Consider the following 19,597-nt stretch of genomic DNA (forward strand, 5'->3'; position numbering starts at 1 on the left):
ATCTTTACCATGGTTTTACACTATTAAAAAAGATGGTATCTTTTGGGGCGCATCTTGTCCCACAATAATAATCGTCATCTGCTTTGCTTGCGTTTCATTTCTCGAAAACTCTGAGATCGCTACTTTCCTCTCGAGAACGCTATGTCCCGTTGATAACGCGCATGCCGTTCGTGACCTGGAAGTACCGGGTGCGCAGCCTTAAAGGAAGGAAATACGGGCAAGGTCTAGATGAAAACTATCGTTGTGGGACAAGATAAGCCTCTAAGCGTGCAAGCTTTTTTTTAAGAGTACGCTTTCGTTTATGTAGCTCTCAAGTTATCAGAAGCGGTGATAACCCATGGTGACAGTGCTCCCACTGATTACATTTCCCCATTTTAGTCTCAGTAAGCTCCAAAACTTTTTCCTTGGCTTCCGAAATGCACTGGCGCGCCCTTCGCTAGCGTACGCCGGTGCAATCTGAGAGGTCACGCCTTTTCTTTCATAAATAGCCTGACTTCAAGACCGTGGCGCCACCCTTCGAGTTTTCAAAGAGACGGCGCGGTACTGTTTTTTGCCATGGCTTCGCCACTTCGCTTCTCACGTTGTGGTCCTGCTCTGGGTGAGCTAAGGTCTGTCCATGTGCCGATAACGATCATTGGCAAATATCTATCGTTACAAGTGACTGACTCATCGGACCGGGCCGAACATTGCTGCCTCACTGCAAGTTGATGGAATGCTTCACGAGTACAAGTCTCTGAAGCTGATCAACTTCCACTACCACAGCACTGCTTAATCATTTTGTTAAAGCATATGTTACAACTACCAATGCCTCACTTATTTTATTCTTAATCCAACAGCGTTTTGCATCAAACAACGGCGCGGGTCGCAGTCATATATCGCAGTAATCAAGAAACAAGGGCAAAAGCACGAACAATGTTAGCAGTTGTAGATGAATTTACCTCATGACAGTCGGTCGCATGCGATGAAACCTTGTGCGCATTAAACCTACGACTGCTCAACACAGAGACTACATACATCAAGCCTCAGGTGGTAGAAATATTAGAGCAGTCTGGCTCAACGTTATCAGCCTGCCCACCATATGCCTCGCATATTTTCAGCTTGGTGAAAGCGGAAACTGCTTACCTTACGTCCCGATAAAGTGCGCCTCCGTCGAAGCCTCTCTTTGCGAGAGTCACTTAAGAATCTGAGATACTCAAAGTTGTTTTCGATCTTGTCCTTGCTGTTCACACCTCGTCGGCGAGCTTTCAAAGTTGGCGCCATCTTGGAAGTTTTGAAATGTGTTGAACGGACGCGAAAGCGAACGCGGCGCCATAGAGTTGCGCGGCGCACAGCAGCGGGTGGCTAACTGCCTTAGCAGCGGTTTGAGCACTGCTTGTTGAGAAAAAAATAATTAAATAAAAATAAAACATAATAAAGATAGCGCTCGTATTTTATTGCATTGTTATATAATTTTTATTTTGTTTTTAATAATAAAAAGTCGGTAGCACGTCGCTAGCGTCTATGTCGTTTGAGAAGACAAAGAGAAAAAAAGAAGGGTTGGTCAGGCCTGTATAACTTCAGTGGCTCTCGCCGGCGTTCGTTGTGTGGTCGGTACATTTTCAAATTGCATGTTTTGAATGGTACCATTTGCTATATCTCCTCAGTGTGTTTGACGCGTGTTCCACTGTAATTGTTAAATTATTTGTTTTTCTTTCACTGTGTGCGCGTAATCACGTCTGATAGCGTCAGTATTGATGCGACGAACGTGATGTGTCGCGCTTTCGCTCTATTCGTGTCTGCTTGCATGCAATCGAAAAATTGTTCGTAAAATTGTAGAAATGATTTAATCTAGTTTGTTTCAGCCGGCAGCGCTGTGTCAAAAATGTGTTCTCGCGCGTAGCTATGTCTGCAGTAAGTGCGCCGAAGAGTGTTGGAGAAGTCGCCTTTATGATTAATTTCGACTTCGTGTTCTAATGCGATTGCAGTTCTTTGAGAACTTTATCCATTTTGCCGTATGTCTGTTTGTATCTAACCTCTCTCACCCGGTGACCCATGTTGTCTACTGGCTTGGGCCACTAGGTATGTGCTGGCTGCTCTGTCTTGCCGAGCTGACATGTGCCACTGTGTGTGTACCCGAACAGACAAATTTGGCACTGCGTACATTATGTTGGTAAGGGCTTATTCTTCGCCTAGCTTCCAGAATGGATGCGCCAAGGTGTCAAGAGGTATTTAGTCATAAGTATGTTAATGCGATAGCGCCCCAACCACAGTAGACACCTCCACGTCGAGCGCGGCCGCATGATGGAGAACCATTCCAACGAAGTTGCAGATATACTACGGAGTTTCAACTGGGGTGCAGCGATTACAAGATATACTGTGTCGTTGTGTCATTTGGCAGTGTGGGTGGTAGCTAAATTGCCACTTTGTGTGTCTGCGGTGGGAGTAATGTGTGTCGCTACATTGCTTTAATGCTAATCGCATCAACGTCAGCATTCAGCATGAGATTGATTATGCAGGATTATATTCATTTGTTAACTGTGGACCTGTAAATGCCTGGACTCATAGAGTTTCATACAATAATTACTAGAGGGAACTCTGGCACTAGTGTCTACGGGAGCTGCAGTCCGGGCAGTTCAGCCAGCATGGGACTGATGGGCTGTAAGTGTATTTGCCTACATTTCGTCCTTGTAGCATCAAACGGCTTCGTGACCTTGTAAAGTCATAATATTAAACAAAGTACTGTGTAATAAATAATTGAAGAAACAGAAATTGCCCGATGGCAGGATTTGAACACAGGACCTCTAGCACAGAAGCCCAATATTAAAAGCATTACACCATAGACGCATGCGTCAACAAGAGCCATAGAAGACCCTTAATACTTGAGTAATGGATTACCAAATTGCCTGGAATGCTGCTCTCATTAAGACCCTTATGAATTTCTTGCAGGCAAGTCTTGCATGTTGAGACGCTTGGTGCATTTCGATTTGGCCACCACAACAGGCCGTACTGCTGCAATTAGTAGTGATTGTGTGAGTTTGCAGAGCCTTCTACACTTTTAAAAATATTGATTGCTCTAAAATTTAGGACAATAAAGGCAGATAAAGTGTAATAAACAAAGTTGCAAGAATGTCTGAAGCCCCATGCACGAATATCAGACATCTCCATGTACTTCCCATCATTCCCATGGTGCCTGAACAATTGCAGTGCCAGAGTTCCCTCTAGTAATTATTGTAGGAAACTCTATGCCTGGACGGGCCCAAATTCTAGCATTTGTTAGACACAAGGAAGTATTATGTGAGGCAACTTCTGATGCAACTGACTTCTGATAAGACAACTCCTTATAGTCAACAAAACATGCTTTGTATTCATTGCATTGAGAGAAGCATCTCTGCAATTAGTTTTTTTTAGGTTTATGGGTCATGAGGAAATTATAGGTTTACTTACTTTTTGCGAAATTGGCATTAGTTCTTGTATATCTTCTGTTGAGTTACAAGCAATGCCCAATTCACAAATAGCAGGTGTGACACGACAATTAGTGGCATGTTTGACTTTCTCCTATTTCCGGTTTTGATCTGATTTATTTGTTCTGTCATTTTCTTACGGGACTATCTGAGACGTGAGATAGGGATTCATGTGAAACGTAATTTAACAGGAAAACTGTGAGGCAACAGATAATATATATACAATTCTGCAAGTGCACCTGAAGTGAAAAAAAAAAAATAATAAAACGCCTTGTGTAAATAAAGTAAAATCTGCTAAATTTAAACAAAAGTTATAAATGTGGAGAATGCCACGAAAAATGTAGTTAAATATGGAAGGGATACAGTATAGAAGGCATTGTGATGTTAATGTAGAAGCTTGAAGCTGCAGCCTATGTAGATTCTCATTGTAAATATAGTGAAATCTATAAAAAAGGTGGCAGTGAGTCTCTAGCAGTTTAAGTCAGCTGTTGGCATTTAATATTTGTTAGGGTGGCTGTAGAACCGTATTATATATGAAGTGAGCACTCCTATTCTGTGAAGGTAGAATATCTGAACTTGGGGGGGAGTTTGCCTGCAAGAAACCAGGGGCCATATTTTATGATTGTTTTCATTTTCCATTCATTTTGTCCATCATTGGCTGGCATGATGCCCAGCCTTCTGTGTCGCTAGTATTGGCCGTTTGCTGTGACAGGTGGTAAGAAATGAACAGAGTTGAAGGAAAAGAGTCTTTATGTGGTACAGCCCCTGACGTTTATCTTTTTTATTTTTTTTAGAGACATGCAATCTCTTGATTTTTTTTTTACCCAGCATCGCCTTAATGCCTGTTTCACATGAAGCAATTTCGCTCTGCATTTTTCGGAGCTGCAATACCTGCTCATGCGGACTTCACATTACTGTCTTGTGTGCACCGATTGTGACAACTGTGATTTTTGCATTTGCAAGCATGTAGTGTAAAAGTTGGCTACTGTTGGCGTAGGCTTATTGAGTGTGCCTCGCTGAAAACTAAGTGAAATGTACTATTGGATGTTTTTGTGAAGCTTTTTTGTGTTTCAACTCTTTACTCTACGAAAAAAGAAAGTAAGCTGGCAGGCCACTGTCTGACGATCAGCATTGTGATTGGTTCTATGGCACGCAACAGATTTCACAGGGCAGTTTAATGCTCCAAATATTGAAGCATTGCCTGCAGTAAGGGGTTGGTGGCTCGTTTTCCACACGTGCGACATTGCATTGTGTAAAACAGGCATAACATAATGTGTTGTTCAAGGTGTTGAGTGGAGTAGCTGTACAGATTGTGGGCATGACATTCAACTTGCTCTTTTTTCTTTTGTGCAGGAGTAATCACTTGAAGCCATCATGACTGAGGTGCCAAATGAATTCCGTCTGCACAATGTCCCCACGGATGCTATTTCATCACTTCAGTTTGGTCCCAACTCGAACCAGTTTCTTTTGGTGTCTTCATGGGATGGTACAGTGCGCCTCTATGATGTCAGTAGCAACACGATGCGTTTGAAATACAGTCACAAGGGTCCAGTGTTGGACTGTTCATTCCAGGTAAGTGGAGGCAACCTTTGTCACTAATCTCTCAACCCCCTTGGTGGCTCTGCATCTACATACAGTTTTACACATCAAAATAACACCTCCTAATCACAAGAATTAGAATATGAAAGAACTGACATAAAATTTTAAGCATTTTTCTTTTATTAGATAGCTGCTAACTCTGGAATCATAATATGATGCCTCAATTTCTAAAATGTGCAGCTAATCATTAACTATAAATCGTTTATTATAACAAATTAAGAAAGTTTGCCAAATGTTTTGGTTGGAGTTTGTTTACAAGGCAACTGTACGTCACAAAAATTGGGGGTAGGTTCACGTGGTATCATTGATCTGTGAGTCGGTGCAGTAATTGAACCCACATTGTAATTATCTTGTCAACAGTTTTAAGGACAAAATCATACAGGAAAGAAGTAAGTACGAAGGGCTACAGCATGTTCTGACATATACGACCCATGGCAGGGGACCAAGCTTGTTATCCCTTGTGAATTACGGAGAAGCCCAGAAAAGAATGAAGCAGAATACATTCTGTGCATTTGATTTCGACCAGCCAAATGTAAAGCACACAGCAAGAGCACTCTAGAGCACTTGAAAACAACCATGAAATGTACCATGACAGAAGTGATTTATGTCAGGCAAACTACTAAAATGGCTGAATGTCTTTAATTGCCCTGCACTTGAAATAATCGCTCTCCAGTTGCTGAAATTATTCTTGGACGTCGGGCATAGTGTCCACATTTGCGGACACAGTGAAATTTGCAGAAAAATTCAAACTTTTTTGCCTCTTTAGAAAATCCTAAAGCAAGAAGTAGGGTAAAAGTAAATTTTCAGCTGGTAAAATTAACTCGTGAAAGGGTTAAAGTTGTTTGAGTTCTTTGTCAACTGTTAAACCCTCCATGTTGTCTCTTCTTCGTAGTGTAGAAATGGTGTGCCTCAGGGTAAACGTGTAACCTGATAGCAAATGCTGAATTTGCTCTACAGACTATGACTGCCAAGTTTTCTGGATTATGCGAAAACACCCGTGTACTTAGATTTAGGTGCACGTTAAAGAACCCCAGGTGGTCGAAATTTCCGGAGTCCCCCACTACAGCGTGCCTCATAATCAGAAAGTGGTTTTGGCACGTAAAACCCCATAATTTAGTTTTCTGGATTAGCCATACAGTGTATGGATTTTTATCATTTCGTATGGTTGCACAACTGTGGAATATATATCCTAGAAATTGGCTCCCATCCTTGTGCATGAAGGTCACCATCGGTCTGGCCGCTTTCAAATGAAGCCAGTCAGTGTAACTTAACCGCATTGACATTTCTATTGTGAAGTGATAATGCACTTGTAGGGCTATCATTTCAGCCACTTGGCTAGGAGAACCTTAGTATGCCATGTAGCCGTCACAGGATCTATTGCAACCCTCGCCAATCAGAAAGCTTCAGCTAGGTGGCTAAATATACTGCCGCCTGTTTGACACACAAGATATTTTATTTGGCAGACAAAAGTGGCTTAGTGCTTTCTATGCTGATACTGTGTCTGGACCCGCCGTGGTTGCTTGGCACGAGGTCGCAGAATCGAATCCCGGCCACAGCGGCTGCATTTCCATGGGGACGAAATGCGAAAGCACCCATGTACTTAGATTCAGGTGCACGTTAAAGAACCCCAGGTGGTTCAAATTTCTTTAGTCCCTCACTACGGCGTGCCTCATAATCAGAGCGTGGTTTTGGCATGTAAAAACCCCATAATTTTTTTTAAATATTGTGTCTAGTATCAGCATGATTTCATAGTAGAAGATTTCATGATGGCATCTTTTGAAAGTTTCTCACGTGTTTCATTATTTGTGATTATTATAGTTATTTTTTTGTTTTATTTTGCTTTCTTTGCTTTTCATAAAATGCCCTCTCCCCATTCTTGACAAGTCTCCCTAATTATCAGGTTGGAAACATGGCTGGTATGAGATTCAAACTTGTGTGGCTTGCATGTCACCATACTTGCCTGCATGTGCAAGCTTTGTTCCTTTAGTTGATCCTGCAGCTGGGTTTGCAATTCAGGGGCACTGGAACTGGGGTGGCAGTGGGGCGAGCATCCCCGCAGGATTCGTTGCAGATCAGTCAGTGCCCTTACAGCCCGAAGGGTTGATCCTCCTTTAATACAGTAAATTAAGCCATGGTTTCAAAATATATCTAAAAAAAGAAAAACGTGAGCCATTCCACTTCGTGAAGGTAGATGACCAGCGAAGCTAGGTAGCACACGACAAAGAGGTGACAGAGAATTTTGAACAAAGGTATGCACACACATTTATTTTTATATGTTCACGTTCATTCGTGTAATACATTTGTTATATACATTCGTGTTTTCATTTCGCAATATATTGAGTCAAAGAATTTGGGACCGAAATCACCGCGCCGACTGGCAGTAGGCCAGTGCCGTCAGCTCCTTCGCAGAGGGAGGGGCAGTATGGCTGGCATGATGAGCGCCATCGGAGCCAGCTGTGGAAGACGACGACGAAGGTGCAACCAGTGGCACGAGCGCGAGGGGCAGTATGGGAACACTGGCATGATGAGTAGCAATGGAGCCAGCTGTGGAAGAAAACGACGACGAACATGTGAGCAGTGGCATGAGCCATTGCTCATGATGATAGTTTTCGCTCGCACACATGAAAATTTCACAGAACCTTAGCCATAGACAGCTTCGCTCTAAAAGAAAGTTTGTGTAGGACGTGAAATGGGAGCCCCTGAGTTCACATCTCACTTTCCTTCCTTTTTAACGAGGGTGGCTTTATGTACAGCTGTAAGCTAAAGTGTGTGGCCTTCAGGTACCAAACAAAAGCTGAATTTCATTCCAGCTTAGTCACACAGCCCGAAATTGACTACTGCTGTCCAAACTTTACCACACGAACACTGCACTGCAGTTATTACTTTTCAGCTGTGCATCTAAGAAACAACAATTATATTTTATCAATGAACATGTGGTGCATACATTGTTGTTTACGAATATACACATGCTTAACACATCACGCTGTTTGCGCATTGCCACTTGCATTTAAAGTTAGCAGTGTGCAACTACACTTATTTATATTTGTCTGCGTTTGCTGGATGAAAACAGCCATTGTTGTCTGCTTGTTTCGACCTCTATTCCCTTCACACTGTTTGTTTTCTACTGTGCATTTGCTGCTTGAAAAATGTTTTTCTGAAGCCATTGCACATTCATCAGCATGTAGAACTCAAAGTACCCCTGGCATTTCTTTTTTCAGGATGCTGTGCATGCTTGGAGTGGAGGTGGTGACAACGAGGTCAAGTCCTTTGACTTCAACTGTAGTGCAGAGACTGTCATTGGAAAGCACAGTGACCCAGTGCGATGTATTGAATACTGCCCGGACGTGAATGTGATCATCTCGGGCAGCTGGGATTCAACTGTAAAATTGTGGGATCCAAGAGCATCAACATGTGCTGGCACATGTTTACAACCTGACAAGGTTCGTTGTGACAAAGTATACATATAAAGGAAATTTTTGCTTTGTTAAGATTTGATTCTAAATGCATGAATTTCTGTAGGAATTTCAAGGTGAATCACAATCAGGGTATCGAATCGAAATAAATACCAACGCACTCTGATTTTGTTGCACTTCAGTTCCGGTTTAGTGAAATAAAAATTGATGACAGTTCACGAAACACTTTGCAACACTGTACCGGCTTGCAAACTGGTTCGGTGCTGCCCATTTTATCCTGCCCTGTGGCGATATGCTGCATAGTACTATCAACTTGTCTGCATGGCCCAGGCGCGAGTTTCATCAAGAGGAGGCAGAAATTGACAAATTACGCAGGCATGAGGGAATTTTTATGTACATATTAGAGACTGAGGTAATTAGTGAGAATCGCTATGTCAGTGTAAAGTCTGCATAGCTTCCACTCGTTACAATGACATCATAGTCAGTTTATTTTTGTTTTGCTTCAGGTCTGGTGGTGAGCAGATCATGGCACGGTCGATGGTGTTGAAGACAATGCAATTTGACATTGTATTACATAAATTACAACTTCGAACTTCTAGCCTGTAGTAAAGAAAGAAGATAGTAGTTTACATTACGCTCAATTTGCTGCTTTTTTAAAAGCAAATGAGGACATTGATGCTTCTGAACAATGAACAAGGACGGTTTGGGGGGAAGCGTACATTGATCTTTTGTGCGCATCTCTGCACGTGGTGCATAATCTTGCGCTGGTTAAGAGCTGACAAAGAAGTCAAAAGCACACACATTGTGCCCCACGAACAATTTCTATAACTCGAAGAGTGTTGTAGTCTGCTTGGCTAAGCACCAAACGTACGTTAAACCATGGCACGTAACAAAAGCAGATTTTGTGTGCCATTTACAGCCGCAGTTACCATTCACTCATGATGATTGGTAATTCATTAGCGACTGCAGTATTATGGTTACGATAAGTCATGCAGCTCAACTTTTTGATATATCTCCTCAAGAACATCACCTTTTCCGCTCTGCGGGTTTATCTGGTTTATCTAGTTTTAGTAACGAGTTGACTTAACAGCCGAATTAGAAACGTCACCAGAAATGTTAATTGCACGGAGTCCCTGAAAAAACGTTTCACCCACGGAACACAACTGGCATGGCCAACTTCAGAAGTGCCAGCATCCCTGCCGAGGTGGCCATAGTTACCAGCACATATCTACTGTCTATCCCCATTCTTGCACATAACACAACTTGGCAGTCATAACAATCTGCTAGTAGGGTGCACTGATTGAAGTAGTTATTTGGAGAATTGTGCAAACTACTGAGTGCCCACTGTGGCCTTGATGCTTGAACCATTTCGTACCGAACCAGTAACCATTATTTTTTAATATTTTTTTCATTCAGGTTTAGTTCGATGCCCTGATCACAATTACTTTGTTATGTCCATTAGTTCATGGTAACCTGTGCAAGGCACGGAGTCTCACTGGTCTATTGCATGCATGTATGTCATTTCATTTATTTGCCTATAAACCCCATGAGGGGGTAATGAGGTATGTATTACAGTAGGCACTTTCTGAGGCATACACTGTGCCTCTGGTTTGGCTCGGCTTAGTTAGTGATGCACACATTCCATATCGTAAGCACCAAAAAAATTGTCAAAGTATCTCACTTGTGGAGAGCAAAAGGAAGAAAGTTTGAACAAAGAAAGTTCATGCTATGAACCTCGTCAGGATGGTGCATTAGTGACCTATTGACAGGGAAGGTATTACTGGATGAACACTTTCGACTATACTGTCGCTTCATGTGAAGTAGTACTGTACCATTCAGTCAGCTCATCTGGTTTTGCTCAACCAGCCAATAAGTGTGCACTGAAAGTGATATCACCGAAGGTGACCATCTCGGTATATGTACCCTGGTTTTGCAACGTATGCACATCCAAAATTGAGAAAGTGAGAAAAGATACTTTAAAGGGGCACTAAAGGCAAGTATGAAGCCAAGCTAAAGTTATAGATTAGTGTTTGAGAATCTCTATGGCATCAATATTATTGCGAACAGAGCTTTAGTAATAGAAAGATTGAGGTAAATGCAGGATATGATTATAGACTCCTCTTGACATTCATGTATTAGACTGATGACGGAGGCATACCTCTCTATAGTTCTATCACTAGTACTCAACCACTCATAATAAAAAGATCATTGTGTTGCATTATAAGATGAAAAAAAAACGCTACTTGTCCAGTTCTATTTCATTTTTAGAAGAAAGAACTCATTGATGTTAGCCTTGACAATGACGTGAGTGGTCGAAAGGTTTTGTTTCCTCTACTCTGAACTTCCCGCGCATTCGCGTTTCAGTAGTTTCGTTGTCGCGTAGTGCTGCGCTAGTTTTACTAGCTCGCAAAACTCGCACAAACTGCAAGTAGCAGGGAATTCCACTTCCATTTGATGTCGCGGGATGCTTAAAACGGTGCACTCCACTAGACCAAAAGTAACTGCAGCGGCGAATCCACCGCTTTGTCATGGCTCAGTTTCTCCATGGCCGGGCATTTGTGTTTTGTGCAAAGCACCGTACCGCGGTCTGTCGAGTGCCGTTTTGCTCACTGACGGCAGTAAAGGGCGGTGATAGTCTATGCAACGTTAGCACTCCCCCACTCAGAGGAGGGCGATTTGAATTGAACTAAAGGCATGTGCACGCTTCAGACACGATTTTCTCCTAAACTAAGTATTTTCTTGGCACAAAACAAGCACTGTGAGGGTTTGTTGAATTGTGTTTTAACACTCCACGCACACTTAGTACTATTTGCCTTTAGTGTTCCATTAAGATGTGGGAATAGGCTATGGTGGAAATGGTGGAAAATTCACTTCAAATGTCACTTTAACTAGAACAACACATATTGCTATACAATTTCAGCATGTTTTGCTGGAGCATAGCACACATAATTTTTGGCTCCTTAAATGCTGGACATGACTGCGGCTAACTTCCTAAATTTTGTTCTCTTTTGCAGGTGTACACCATGGCTGTGTGTGGTGACAAGCTAATTGTGGGCACTGCTCAGCGAAAGGTACTTGTATGGGACTTGCGAAACATGGGCTATGTCAAACAGCGGCGAGAGTCCAACCTAAAGTACCAGACACGCTGTATTCGCTGCTTCCCCAACCAGCAGGGATTTGTGCTCAGTTCCATTGAAGGTATATTATTATTATTATTATTATTATTATTATTATTATTATTATTATTATTATTATTATTATTATTTCACCAGCACTCGAACCTCAGTGTTGTTCCTGGGCATGTTAAATATATTATTGATTGATTATTGATTGATTGCTTCTTGTTATCATCCAAGTGCTACAACTCTCACTGTGCTATTATGGCACACATCATGGGGATGTGCTCTCCTAGGCAAAAACACCTTGTTGTATTGTCTTCTAACTGGCAGTTAGAGAAATTCAAGTTATATTCACTCATTGGGCGTGTAATTAGGTCTTATGGAGGATTTATGTCAGTCTAAATGGGCATTACTTTTTATGTGCTTTACTAGTAGCATGTAATCAATACCTCTGCCTTGGCTGTGAGACAACACGAGACATTATGTAACACAATATTACACGTTCGACCAAGAATTTAGAGAAAATCATGTAGGCTAGTTGAAGCAACATTCTGATGTCAAACATTGGCACTGTAATGTTTCCCTTGCATGCCAAAAAGTCTGTAAACGAAGCACTGCATTTATTAAATACATTGTTCTTTCTTTTTTTTTTTTTGTTCTAATGGCATTTGTTACACATTATTAGCCTTTGTGCTCTTTTCAGCGCATGCTTTAAAGAGACCAATAACTGTCTGGAATGTGTCTTGAGATTAATGTGCCAATGCAGGGTTGGGAATTCTGTACCAATTAAACCATTTTGATACGCAAGCAAATTGCTGTGCCGAATTGCATCGAAAGTGGAAAAATGATCGAAATTGCACCACGCTGCTTCAGATTGGCAGCTTTGGCTTTCGCAGGCGTGAGTGAAAGATCGCCGGCATGGTGCAGGGTGTTGTGCCGTTGGTCTCATTGGTGCGTGTAAATGTAACTTTCTTATTGTCGCCGCCAGTGGGCACATACGGCTACATCCAATTGAGCCCTCTGAATACAACTAAAAGTAGTGACATTCTTTTATCTTGCCACCCAAGCCAGTAGCAAGGGCAGGCTAGGAGGTCTGTGTTATCCACATCTTCCTGTTGGTGGAGCGGAGTCACATTGTTGTGTTGGCACCGTTTCCATGGAAACAGCCATGCGTCCATGCGCTGCCAGCAGCACCTTTTGTTTTATTATTATTATTTTTAATCGCACCGACGCCATGACAGTTGCTCTCGATTGAGGTGTAGATCGCATTGCTCAGTCGCTGCAATCGAAAAAGTGCAAGTTGAGAAGGAGAGTGGCGAGCGAACAAGAGTCCGAGTGAGGCAGAATGTTGCTCCCTTTAGCTTATTCATGTGGCACTTACACCCAATTACTAAATTTAAACTTCAGATGTTTAGGTGCTTCTACTGAGTGGCAAAATGAATTCAGTCACGTGCAGAGTCTTAGCTTGAGTTGGTGCTGTCACATTACCTAGAAATGTCTTTGAAAAAGGCACTGTGGTGTTCACTAACCCTAACTTCACAACTCTTTTGGAAAACACCTCCAGTCACTTCACCAGCACTGAATACAAAAATAGTGTCAAAAATGCTTTTAGGCTGCTCTTCAATTCTTATTTAATGCTACAGAATGCAAGGTTCTGTGACTGTTACCCCTCTTAATTATAATCATACTCTAAATTAAAATGGGCATACTCCAGGCTGATCCAGAATCAGAATTTGTCAGCTCTAATCTGCTTCAGAATGAAGCTTTATCTGTCACAAAAATTGCTATAAAATGACCTTGGGCATTCGCACCCCTCTTGATTGAAAGAATGTGACTCGCAATCTTGGGGACAAGCATACTTTCATCCCTTAAGTAGGGAATTGTATTACTATATCGGCACTGAAACTCATGCAAGAATGACGCAGGGCAATTGCCTGCGATGAAATTTGTAATTAAACCCTTGAAAACTGTATCTAATTCTAAATAATCGACAGGCCTCTGTTCGTTTGAAATGCTATACCTATAACTTCACAAATATGTTTGTTTCCTAATATTGCAAATTATGTCTACACTCGAACCTCATTATAATGAAGTTGAAGGGGGACTCGAAATTACTTTGTTATGTCCACTACTTTGTTATATCCATTATTGCCATTTACTGCAATATATGCCTAATGGGGTGCACAGTTGTAAACATGAAAATAAGAAAACGTCTTTGCAGCCCGTGGAACCTCTACACGGCCACGCATGCAATGAAATTTGAATAAAACAACAAAAGAATTGTCGGCATGTGCAACACATCTTAGCACCTGACCTGACAGCCTTTATATAGCTGCCTTCTGTTCCATTGTGATGGTCTTTTGCGTCTGCTTTCCACTTGGCTCGTTACGGTCGAGCAGCACAACACAGCGCTCCGCTGTGTCATCAAGGAGGCAAGTGAACTTTGCCACACCGAAGTAACTTGGCCGGCTCATGGCCTCCGAGATCGCAATGGGATCACAAATGCCACGCCCAGCCGCCAGCCTGCACAGCACGCCATAGAGAAAGAGAGAAGGGAACGTACTAATTTTTCGCACTGCCACACCTAGCCGCGCAGCATGGCGTGACTTGTGCAGGCTTGCGTGTGCCAGGGAGGTTATACTATACTTAAACGTCTGGAATGGAGGTGGCTCTCCAAAAGTGAAGCCGGTCTCTGCCATCTTGCTAAAGGCAAGAAGTCCCAACTGCCGTAGCCGTAGTAGCAAAGCGCGAAGTGTGTGCATTGCGCCTATTGATTGTGTGCCATTAAACAGTGTTTTAACTGATCGTGGCATGCTTTCCAACGGCATTACTGCACTTCAGTAGATTACGGTTGCACCAATCGTGATGACAACACCGGGTAACAATAAGCAAATGCATACTACACTACTGCATACTACTAAGTGATAGGTAGGGTAAAGTGCAGTGATCATAGGTTAGTAAGGGCTAGGATTCACCTCAATTTCAAGAGAGAAAGAGCAAAATTGGTCAAGAAGAAACAGGTCAATCTATAGGCAGTAAGGGTAAAAGCAGACAAATTCAGGCTGGTACTTGCAAACAAGTATGCAGCCTTAGAACAGAGAGATGATGATGATGACATATAGGTAATGAATAAAACCGTAACGAGGCTGGCTTCAGAGGCAGCAATAGAAGTGGGAGGCAAGGCAACCAGTAGGCAAGCTCTCCCAAGGAACAAAGGACCTAATAAAGAAACGACAAAGAATGAAAGTGTCCAACTCAAGAGATCGGATAGAATTCACGGAACTGTCAAAACTGATCAACAAAGCGAAGATAAGTGATATTAGAAATTGTAACGTGAGAAAGACTGAAGAAGCTGTTAAAACTGGACGCTGCCTGAAATCAGTGAGAAGGAAACTTGGCATAGGACAAACCAAGATGTATGCAATGAAAGATAAGCAGGGTAATATCATCAGCAATCTTGAAGGTATAATAAAAGCAGTGGAAGAATTCTATACTGGCCTTTACAGTACCCAGAGGAGCCAGGGCGCCTCCATTCGAAGCAGAAATGAACAGGCAGACTCCTTCTATAACTAGCGATGACCTTAGAAACGCCTTGCAAGACATGAAACAGGGAAAAGCAGCAGGAAAAGATGGAATAACAGTCGATTTAATCGAAGATGGAGGAGACATAATGTTAGGAAAACTGGCGGCTCTCTATACGAAGTGTATATCGACTGCAAGGGTCCCAGAAAACTGGAAGAATGCAAACATTATACTAATCCACAAAAAGGGCAACGTTAAAGAACTGAAAATTTATAGGCCCGTTAGCTTACTCCCCAGTATTATAGAAAATATTTACCAAAATAATCTCTAATAGAATAAGGGCAACATTGGATTTTAGTCAACCAAGGGAGCAGGCTGGCTTCAGGAAAAGTTACTCTACAATGGATCACATCCATGTCATTAATCAGGTTATCGAGAAATCCGAAGAGTTCAATAAGCCTCTCTATATGGCTTTCATAGATTACGAAAAAGCATTTGATTCAGTAGAGATACCAGCAGTCATAGAGGCATTGCATAATCAAGGAGCACAGATCGCTTACGTAAATACCGTGGAAAATATCTACAGAGATTCCACAGCCACCTTAATTCTACACAAGAAAAGTGGGAAGAGGCCTATAAAGAAAGGAGTCAGAGAAGGAGACACAATCTCTCCAATGCTATTCACTGCGTGCTTAGAAGAAGTATTCAAGCTATTAAACTGGGAAGGTTTAGTAGTAAGGATCGACGGCGAATACCTCAGCAACCTTCGGTTTGCCGATGACATTGTTCTATTCAGCAACACTGCGGATGAGTTACAACAAATGATTGAAGATCTTAACAGGGAGAGTGTAAGAGTGGGGCTGAAGATTAATATGCAGAAGACAAAGATAATGATAAATAACCTGACAAGGGAAGAAGAGTTCAAGATCGCTAGTCAGCCTCTAGAGTCTGTGGAGGAGTACGTTTACCTAGGTCAACTAATCACAGGGAATCCTGACCATGAGAAATTCACAGAGGAATAAAAATGGGTTGTATTGCATACGGCAGACATTGTGAGCTCCTGACTGGGAGCTTACCGTTATCATTGAAAAGAAAAATATACAATCAGTGCATTTTACCAGTGCTGACATACGGCGCAGAGACTTGGAGACTGACAAAGAAGCTTGAGAACAAGTTAAGGATTGTGCAAAGAGCAATGGAACGAAGAATGCTAGGCCTAACTTTAAGAGACAGGAGGAGAGCGGTTTGGATCAGAGAGCAAAGTGGTATACACGATATTCTAATAGACATTAAGAGAAAAAAATGGCACTGGACAGGTCATGTAATGCACAGATTAGATAACCGTTGGACCATTAGGGTGACAGAATGGGTACCAAGAGAAGGGAAGTGCAGTAAAGGACGGGAGAAGACTATATGGTGCGATGAAATTAGGAAATTTGCGGTTGCTAGTTGGAATCGGTTGGCGCAGGACAGGGGTGATTGGAGATCGCAGGGAGAGGCCTTCGTCCTGCAGTGGACATAGATAGGCTGATGATGATGAATTACATAATTAGGTGGAATGAAAAAAATACCCTGAGTGTCTCCAAGCAACGGCAAACGACATTACGCTGGTTCTGTTATGCTAGGTGGCATTTGCATATTTTAAAATCTTGGTGCATGATAGTTGGGACACCCTGTAGTCATAAGACACCAACAAACAAATGTGCCGGGGAGGTGTCGGAGGCCATGCCCAGCTGTGTCTGCCAGGGCGGGGCCTGAGTGGTGGCACTAGCTAACACTCCCAAGATTAGTTATTGTAGATAAACATAGATACCCCAGAAAGTGGATGGGCAACGGTGCCATGGTAGCTCAATTGGTAAAAGCATCACACACCTAATGCGAAGATGTGGTTTTGTATCCCAGCTGCAGTCAGTTGGTTTAGAGCACAGCTCTTTAACAACAAAACGTTTTATTCATTGAAGCATAATGCTAATGCTTCAATGCCTCCTTAATGTTTGGGAATTAATATCTTGAAACTAGTGTCATCCTGAGAATTCATTCCTTGTGGGTCCGCCTAACAAGTTCCACGGCTAGAATTTGTAAATTGCATTATGGGCCATAAGGTAATATATAAATTAATGGCTTTTCGTTAATTAATCAATTATGTACTTCAATTTTTATGCTAGTAGTGTCTGCTGCTTCAAGTAGACTGCCTCATGAAGTAGAATTGTGCTGTCTGTCACAGGCAACCTTTAAGAATTTTTGAAAGTGTTCGCTGAAACACCCTGTATATATAAGAAAGTGTTTGGTCACTTGTAAAAAAAAAATGCTTTGTTTTTGAAGATGTTGCTTGGATTGCCAAGTGACCAGAGCATAACAAACATTGAGACAAGGAATATCGGAAGAATGTATGTATTTGCCAAGAGAATTCAGCAGCTCTAAAGGCATGAGCTGCAAAGGCTAGCATCTTGATGAACAAAAAGTGAATCTGGGCTTTAGCACTTAAAGGAATATTTTCCTTGTGGCAGTTTGAAGTAGTTACTAAGTCAGTACAAATTGTGACAGGGTTCAGAACTCTGGTGAGAAATGTAAATGAGATTTTGCTGTCTATCATGCTGCTAATTGCTCCCTTCCCAACAGGACGTGTGGCTGTTGAATACTTGGACCCAAGTCCCGAGGTTCAAAAGAAGAAATATGCATTCAAGTGTCACCGCACCAAAGATAACAATGGCATCGAGCTAATCTATCCAGTGAATGCCATCGCCTTCCACAATCTGTACAACACATTTGCAACAGGTGGAAGTGACGGACATGTCAACATCTGGGATGGGTTCAACAAGAAGCGCCTGTGCCAGTTCCACAAGTATCCATCAAGTATTGCTGCATTGGCCTTTAGCCATGACGGCTCATTGTTGGCAATCGGTTCCTCATACCTCTATGAGCAGGGCTTCATGGACAACACACCTCCGGATGCTATTTTTGTTCGTCGAGTTACCGATCAGGAGACAAAACCGAAGTGACATCATTGTGACTGGATTTTCTTTTGTGTGCGTATGTGACTGAAATAAATATTCATTTCTTTAACACGTAAATTTCATGCATGTAACAAGTCTGTTGCATTCCTCTCTGTTTTTAAAGACAGTGCCCTTAAATGAGTAGTGCTGACATGGCATTTCTAAGTTTTCATAATACTGGCAAGCCTCTGAGCAGCCTAAATAATTTACTATTCAGTAAAACCTTGTTGATGCATTCCTGTTTGTTGTTTTCCTGGCTCTTACATTCTGAAACACTGGCCCCTGTTTAGTTCCCAGAGAGTCATGTGTACTAGCTTCCTGTTCACTACGTTTCCATTGCTGGTTACATTCAGAAACTGCAACAGTGACGGCTGCATGTCGCTGCTTTGCAGCGCCTGCCATGCAGCACAGTAGGATCGGCATCTGTGTCGGACATTCACGGCTATGACCGCTCCAAAAACGAAGGCTCCAAGTGCGATTCATTCATGTCTACGACTGCTTCAAAAGTGTGTTTGACATTCAATCTAACCACCAGGCAACGATAGCAATCTTTTGTTAGCAAGCTTTCAGTAGTTTGCCTTTTATTCAAGTTCAAATAAAGTTTTGAGAGTAGCCTTTTGTCTCATCTGTTGGGATGTGGCAAGCATTATCGGATGTTATGTGTATAAGTTTTCCTTGGTGTGTGATATACTATATACTTATGGCGCAAGAGCCAGGGGTGGCCAAAGTGCCCCTGGATCATGAGTTTTTTTCGCGGTCCCGTAAGAAACAAAAACAAGGTTCTACTGCAATAGCTTTTATACGAACCAGTTTTGGTTTCACGTAATCTTTACTTACGACACGTACTTCCCAAGAGGAGTGCGTGTCACGATATCACGATGCAGTAGGTGGTCATGTGGAAGCAGCACATTGCAATGTTTTGGCATTCGCTCCGGCTCGCTTGGTGGTCTGTTAGGCTGCTACATCAGGCTGTGCAGAGTAGCTGCATAGCATAGCAACTTGTGTAACAGCATGAAACATGTTTCGCACTGTTACATAAGTTGCAATGAACCAACTAGCCCAGCAAGCAACCGTTCTGCATAGCACAGTTGTTCAACATTATCCAGGAAAAACAATTGCCTATGACTGCATATAGTGTTGGAGCAAATGTGGTCGTTCACATGCTATTTACATTGCAGGCATCGCAAGCTAATGTTATACGTACTAAAGTGCAAGGACACCCGCCACTACTATATGCTCAACTGACAATTTCAAGAGTCAAATTTCTTGCATTGGGTAACATTAGGCTTCATTATTCTTTGAAAGTCCAAGCTGTTCTTACGTGCCAGCAAAGTAACAAAGGCAGCCATCACAGGCAGCACTTACGTCATTCTCAGTGCAGCCCAATTGCTGTCTAGCTGGAGAGAGGGAGAAATAACTATTTAAAACGAAGTCTAACGAAGGGAGCCGGGGCTCCCACACCAGGGAGGGCCCTCAGTCCACGGCTCCTGCAACCCTGGCCGTCTCCCAGA

General features: G+C 42.3%; 2 protein-coding genes across 4 annotated transcripts in view; one reads left to right on the forward strand and one right to left on the reverse strand.

Moving 5' to 3' along the window:
* Positions 1-1,378, reverse strand: part of LOC126545268 (rhotekin-2-like) — a 196,181-nt gene extending 194,803 nt beyond the window's left edge. Inside the window, exon 1 of the mRNA XM_050193055.3 lies at positions 1,123-1,378. Within this exon, the coding sequence (XP_050049012.2) occupies positions 1,123-1,260 (138 nt within the window). The 5' untranslated portion in view covers positions 1,261-1,378. The remainder of the gene's footprint in view (positions 1-1,122) is intronic.
* Positions 1,379-1,520: 142 nt separating this feature from the next.
* Bub3 (mitotic checkpoint protein Bub3) lies at positions 1,521-18,164 on the forward strand. 3 transcript variants are annotated; one of them, XM_050193075.3, is made up of 5 exons: positions 1,521-1,586; positions 4,794-5,012; positions 8,258-8,479; positions 11,467-11,650; positions 17,713-18,164. In XM_050193075.3, exons 2-5 carry the CDS (start codon positions 4,815-4,817, stop codon positions 18,090-18,092), a joined length of 984 nt encoding a protein of 327 aa, XP_050049032.1. In that variant the 5' UTR covers positions 1,521-1,586; positions 4,794-4,814; the 3' UTR covers positions 18,093-18,164. The 3 variants fall into 3 exon arrangements, with proteins under 3 accessions (XP_050049032.1, XP_054917294.1, XP_054917295.1); XM_055061319.2 differs by having other exon boundaries at positions 1,560-1,619; XM_055061320.2 differs by lacking the exon at positions 1,521-1,586 and adding an exon at positions 2,918-3,008.
* The last annotated feature ends 1,433 nt before the right edge of the window (positions 18,165-19,597 follow it).

The sequence above is a fragment of the Dermacentor andersoni genome, chromosome 1 (genome assembly GCF_023375885.2).
Source record: "Dermacentor andersoni chromosome 1, qqDerAnde1_hic_scaffold, whole genome shotgun sequence".
NCBI lineage: Eukaryota > Metazoa > Arthropoda > Arachnida > Ixodida > Ixodidae > Dermacentor > Dermacentor andersoni.